This window comes from Lindgomyces ingoldianus (genome assembly GCF_010093535.1).
Source record: "Lindgomyces ingoldianus strain ATCC 200398 unplaced genomic scaffold BDR25scaffold_28, whole genome shotgun sequence".
In the NCBI taxonomy this organism is placed as follows: domain Eukaryota; kingdom Fungi; phylum Ascomycota; class Dothideomycetes; order Pleosporales; family Lindgomycetaceae; genus Lindgomyces; species Lindgomyces ingoldianus.
The window spans coordinates 609,671-615,311 of NW_022985189.1; the positions used below are offsets into that span (position 1 = coordinate 609,671).

Below are 5,641 nucleotides of genomic sequence, written 5' to 3' on the forward strand. Positions count from 1 at the left end.
CTAAGGCCTACCTAATTACATTATATATAACTCTAGTATAAACTTTGCATTTAAAGACTTCTAGAATCACGCAAAGATTGTAGGAGCAATGTGCTAATAGATGCTAGTAGAGGCCTATTAGGCTCTAGGGAAGATTAAGCGCGCGCACGCACCACTGCAACGTGCGTACAATATCCTCTATACAGAATTAAATAATTGTACAAACAATAAGTTAGTATTATAAATAGCTGTTAAAGCCCTAAATAATACAGTAAGACTAAACAGTCTTATACCTACATTACTTATGTTTAGAATGTACTTAAAAATTAACATAGATTCTGTACTATCCTCTAATATTATTACACAAGCTAACGCTGTATAAAAGGCAATAAAAATGCTTTAAAGTAAGAAAGTAAAAGTTAATATTAATTATATAATTAATACCTAAAACAGCTTAACCTTATATAAAGTACTAAATCTCCTACTTAGTTCTAAAGTAAAGATGTAGTAAAAGAAGAAAGGATAGATAGAACTACATATAGTAAAGGGAATTAAGGCCCTAGACATTATTATTAAGATAAAGAACAGTCTAGTAAGACTTTACTGCACACAAGTTATGCTATATTATTGTACAAAGGATAAAGATAAACCTGCATAAGAATTGCTAAATCTAGACAAACTAGCTCTAGTACAAAGAGATCCTTTATAGGCATAAAAGAGAGGTTGCCTACACAAGCAACTAACTTTAGTTAATAGACTACACAAAATAGCCTCTTAAGTAGCATTAGATTTGTTATACAAACTAAAACTAGAACTATAGCTAGCTAAGAAAGGCTAAAAGAAACTATGTAAGAATCTACAGGCTACAACATTTCTAACTTAAAAGGAAAAGGAAGACTACGCGCTAGCAATTAAGCTCTATGTAGATAGTGTAATTACAACACCTAAAAGACTATTTAAAGAATTAGACTATACAGAAATAAAGAGTCTAATTATAAGTAGCATGTTTAAGGTACTTTTATATAATTTATTAATTTATAAAGGACAGATCTTTAACCTTTAACTTATATATAAAGTTAAAGGGAAATTAATAAAACTGTATAAAAAGTTACAACTTATGTTTATAGAACATTTAAATAAGAAGAAAAAAAAGATTCTTACATAGTCTTCTATAATTTAGAAAATAAGTTAGAGGTTAATTCTAGCTATTAGCCTATTACTAATAGCTTTATATAACATGCACTATAAACTACACAATATTACTTAGGCATATGTATAATTAATAGACAAGCTTGTTTGCACTCTTTTTGCATAACTACTAAGAAAACTCTGTAAAAGCTTCCCTCTACACAAAATATTTAGAGTTATATAACTACTATACAGCGCAGCAGAGTTAGGCTTATATTAGTTTAAGATATACTATAACTATTATAAGAATAGACTTTTTATAAAAACTTTATTATACAATCTATGCTTATTAATTACATATAAAGGCTTAACAGTGTTTAGTATTATAGGACTATAAATAGATAATACTCTTAGTATTATTACAGCTAATTTTATATAAAGAGAGGAAAAAAAATTACTTAAGGCTAACTTTTAAGTAAAGCCTAAGACTATACTATTACATAATTAGGCTATTAAATTTAATAAAGGAAAGATCTACTTTATATAAAATAATATTATTCTTATATAGAAAAGTTAAGCTAGGAATCTACACATAATAGAGTCTAAGGTAGAGGATGCTGCGCAGAAGTACGTTAAACAGCGCGCGCGAGGTGCCTATATTGCATTAATATGTTAACCTAAGGCAGCATTTAACCTGTCTACTGCTGCTTAAGTTATGTTACTGTTGTATAACAATATTAAGGCATTAAATGTACAAATCTAATAGCAAATTAATAACTAGAATAAAGGATTATTATATGTACTACTTAATCTCTTCTATATAAAGTTGTTTATCTTTACTAATAGATTATTTATAAATAATAAGGACTTAAGTTTATAGCTTAGCTTTTTTATTATTTTTAGAACTAAGCAGTAAACTAGGAACTTATATAACTTTTAAATTATAAGTAATATTATACACTAGAACTTCTCTAAGTGTAAACACGTTACCTGCTCTATCCTAGCTAGTAAGCTGTATAGAATAGTAGGAGGATTTAACTATGTAATTACACTAAGTACAACTATTAACTAGATTACATGTATGCTTAGAATACCTCTTGTACCTATTATACTATGCACAGATTTAAGATTTTTGTATAAATGTCTTATAAAGCTTAGAATAATAAATAAAAAAAAACTTATAATTAATATTATATTAATTTAAGAATTATATAAGAAAAAGAAGATTATAAAGATTAAGTAAATTAATAGAAAAGACAACCCTACAGATGCCTGTATAAAGAAGGCGCTAAACTCTACTCTTAAAGAACTAATTTTGTATAACTAACTAACTATTAGAGTTAAAGCGTTAGTTAATAGACTTAAGCCTATATAAAATAGGTAAAAAGGGCCCTACAGTAACCTGTCTACTGTATATGTAAATAAGGCAAGTCCTGTATAAAGGAAAAAAAAAAAGTTGCTAATGTCTAAATAGTAATATTTAGGCGCCTAGTTAATAGTTACGTAGCTTAGATGCGCCTAGATCCCTGTGCATAGAGATCTGTGCGCAGAGTTTAGGACTATATTAACCCCTTTCCTTTGTATAATAGAAAACAACAAGAAGCAATTAACACTAGTTACCTAACACCCCTGTGCGATGTTTACACCGTGCAAACCTCTCCGTCTCGTACGCATTTGCTGACACCAAGTGCTAGCTAGCAGAGAGTCCATTCAACAAAAAGCATATAAATAGTTTACTAAATTTTATAGTTAAAGTGTTTAAAAAAGTTTTAAAAAAGTAGTAATAATTACACATAAGCTAGTATTAGTGTAATAAAAAATCACTAAGCTTTAAGTAGCTAATAAAGCTACTATGTAATATAAATTATATAAAAAAAAGTAAATTAAAGTAAAAAAAACTTAATAATTTAAAAAAGCTTATACTTACTAGCTTTAAAGAAGTTTAGAGCACACAGTAATAAAAAGAAGGCAAAGAAGTAGGTATAAGCTAAAGTAGGTAAGCTATTCTAAAGGCGCTATAAATAGTGTAATTAGACTAGGCATAACACGCAAATGTGTAAGTAAGAAGTAAAAGTAGTATATAAATAATATTCTAGGCTATACTGTACTATATAGTGCCAGAGCAGGTTATTATAGGCTATAATAGAGTTTGTTAGGGTAGGGTCTTAGCAAAAGTAAGCGACTTAGGTGTGTAAGCAACTTGCCTGTGAAGTACGTTAGCATTTATAGCTAATATAGCTAATTTTTTGCACACTAAGCATAATCTAGGCTATATTAGTATAAACTAGCCTAGTATATTTATAAAGCATTATTTAAAGCTTAAAGTAAAGTTTTAACTGTAAGTATAGTTAATAAATATTTAGCTTATAATAAAGCTTATTTTACTAAAGTTATACATGTTATTATTTTAGATACTATACTTAGCTTTAATATTCTTTATAAGGCTAAACCTACTTTAAATTACTTTAAAACTCTTATAAAAAGCTTTTTTATAGTTATACTACACTTAAATATTACTTTAAGCTTTAGATAACACTTTCTAAACATACTAAGCTAGTTTATGCTAACATAGCCTAGATTATGCTTAGCGTGTAAAGAATTAGCTATATTAGCTATAAATATTATTTAAAAGAAAAATCCTTACGCATATAGCTTAAGTATAGTTTTAATAATTACCTACTTTTTAGTATTACCTAGCTTTTATAAGTTAGCTATAGAATTAGCTTATAAAAGTTATCTAGTGCTAAAGTTATTTATTATCTTTTAAAAGACTTTGTATATAGCTATAGCATGTTTTTTTAAAAGTTTTATATTTTATTTAGAAGCTTAAAGTATAAGCTAAATCTAACATTCTTTTAGCATATCTAAGTAGTGTTATTAGGAATGCATTAGTGTAGAAAAAGTAGTTTAGTAAGGTCTGTAACGGCGCAGGCAAGACAATGGGTCCGAATGCGGTATGAATCCACTCAGAGGCATATGGGAGTACGTGGGGACTCAGAGACCTGGGAATACCAATGACACCTATAGGCCTTGTACGTAGGATATCAGAAAACTACCGAGCTAGCTACAGGGGCAAGGTGCGACTAAATACATGAGGGAATAGGGGTAACAGCAGGGGTCGGGGCTAGGTCGAGGTCGGGGCCGATACGAGGGCCTTCCGGAGGTTCCGGGCGACTCGAGATGGAACGATTCATGAGGATCGTTACAGAAAAAGTAGTTTAGTAAGGTCTTAGTAAAAGTAAGTAACTTAGATGTGTAAGCAACTTGCCTGTAAAGTACGTTATTAATTAACTATAACACTAAAAGCTAAGCCTAAACATAGGCTTTTTATAGAAATAAAAATCTTTTAATCTAGGTAGTAATTAGCTAAGCAACCTCTTTTCTAAATAGGTTAACTATACCCCTGCAAAGCTTAGATTGTTAAGTGGCTAATGGCTTTTAGTTGTCGACTGTACATCGATCGGTCATCTAACTAGCCTTCTGCCTACAATGCAGGTCTGTTCTAATTTTACGTTTTCTTACAGAACGCTTTAAAAAAGATAGTAGTGTATCTTCTTAGTCTAAGACTAAAGCTAAAATTAGACAACCTTGCTAGTTGAAAGAACCTAGTCCTGTTGCTTTATAGTCGGAACTATAGTATTTCCCTACCCTCTACTTGCAAATGAAATAGTTCTCCTGCAAGGCATCATGCAGCCGGGCAAAGACTCCATTGTGCCACGCCCTGAAATCCTGCCACTCCTCCTCAGGCATGGTGGAGAAGAGCATGTTCAGCCACCCGCCTACGATCAGGTCGGCGTAAGTAGCTTGTTTACCCTCAAGGTACGGACCGGATTCGTTGACCGTAAACAGCCGGGCCAATGACGTCAACGCCACCTTGAACGCCGCCTTGAGCTGCTCTCTTGCCTCGCCCTGAACGGAGATATCATCCCAGGAGGTCAGATGTGCGCGCTTGACGAAGAGGGCCCTTGCAGCCTCAGCCGTGTTGGGGTTGAAGGGGAGGTACTGGGCGACAAGCACCACATAGGCGGAGAAAGTGGCGTCGACGTGCATGTTGAACCTTGCGTAGGCTTCATTTTTGGACCCCTGGTTGGAAGTCAGGGGCGCGAAGAATGCCGTGTCCTTGTTCGGGCTCTCGTAATTGAGTGTGGTGTTGGTAGAGCCCAGAGGGAAAAGGCAGCCGCCTAAGTCCGGGAACATGTCCTCGAGATAGTTGGCGATGTCGAACGAGTCGCCAACAACCCTGCCCGAGACCGAGTCCCGCAGCATGGGAAGCGTGTAGTAGTCTGAGCCATCGTCAAACTTACGGGTGGCCGGGCAATTGAGCTCCTTGCGAACGCCAGAGATGTCAAGGATGTCAACCCAGGTCGTCTTAAAGGGTACACATTTGAAGCTGAGCGCGAGACGGGCCTTGGAGGGATTTGGCGCATAGGAGCGGGGTGCTATGGGTGAAGAGATATCATAGAGGATGAGGGGGTTGGAGTCTGTCATTTTAGAGGTTGCGGCAGCGGCCATTTCGGTGTGGTCTTGGAGTGGG

General features: G+C 33.8%; 2 protein-coding genes across 2 annotated transcripts; one reads left to right on the plus strand and one right to left on the minus strand.

The window, feature by feature from the left end:
- Positions 1-862: 862 nt before the first annotated feature.
- On the plus strand, positions 863-1,042 carry BDR25DRAFT_233678 (uncharacterized protein; the record flags this gene model as incomplete). The annotated part of the gene is made up of 1 exon (XM_033685448.1): positions 863-1,042. A coding segment is annotated over one exon (180 nt), but the record flags the coding sequence as incomplete, so codon positions are not given.
- A 3,545-nt stretch (positions 1,043-4,587) lies between these two features.
- Positions 4,588-5,641, minus strand: BDR25DRAFT_305456 (uncharacterized protein). The gene has a single exon (XM_033690416.1). The coding sequence runs from the start codon at positions 5,617-5,619 to the stop codon at positions 4,759-4,761; it is 861 nt and encodes a 286-aa protein (XP_033544563.1). The 5' UTR covers positions 5,620-5,641; the 3' UTR covers positions 4,588-4,758.

Excerpts from the sequence above, each read along its gene's own strand:
- BDR25DRAFT_305456 (XM_033690416.1), bottom strand. The coding sequence starts at position 5,619 with ATGGCCGCTGCCGCAACCTCTAAAATGACAGACTCCAACCCCCTCATC.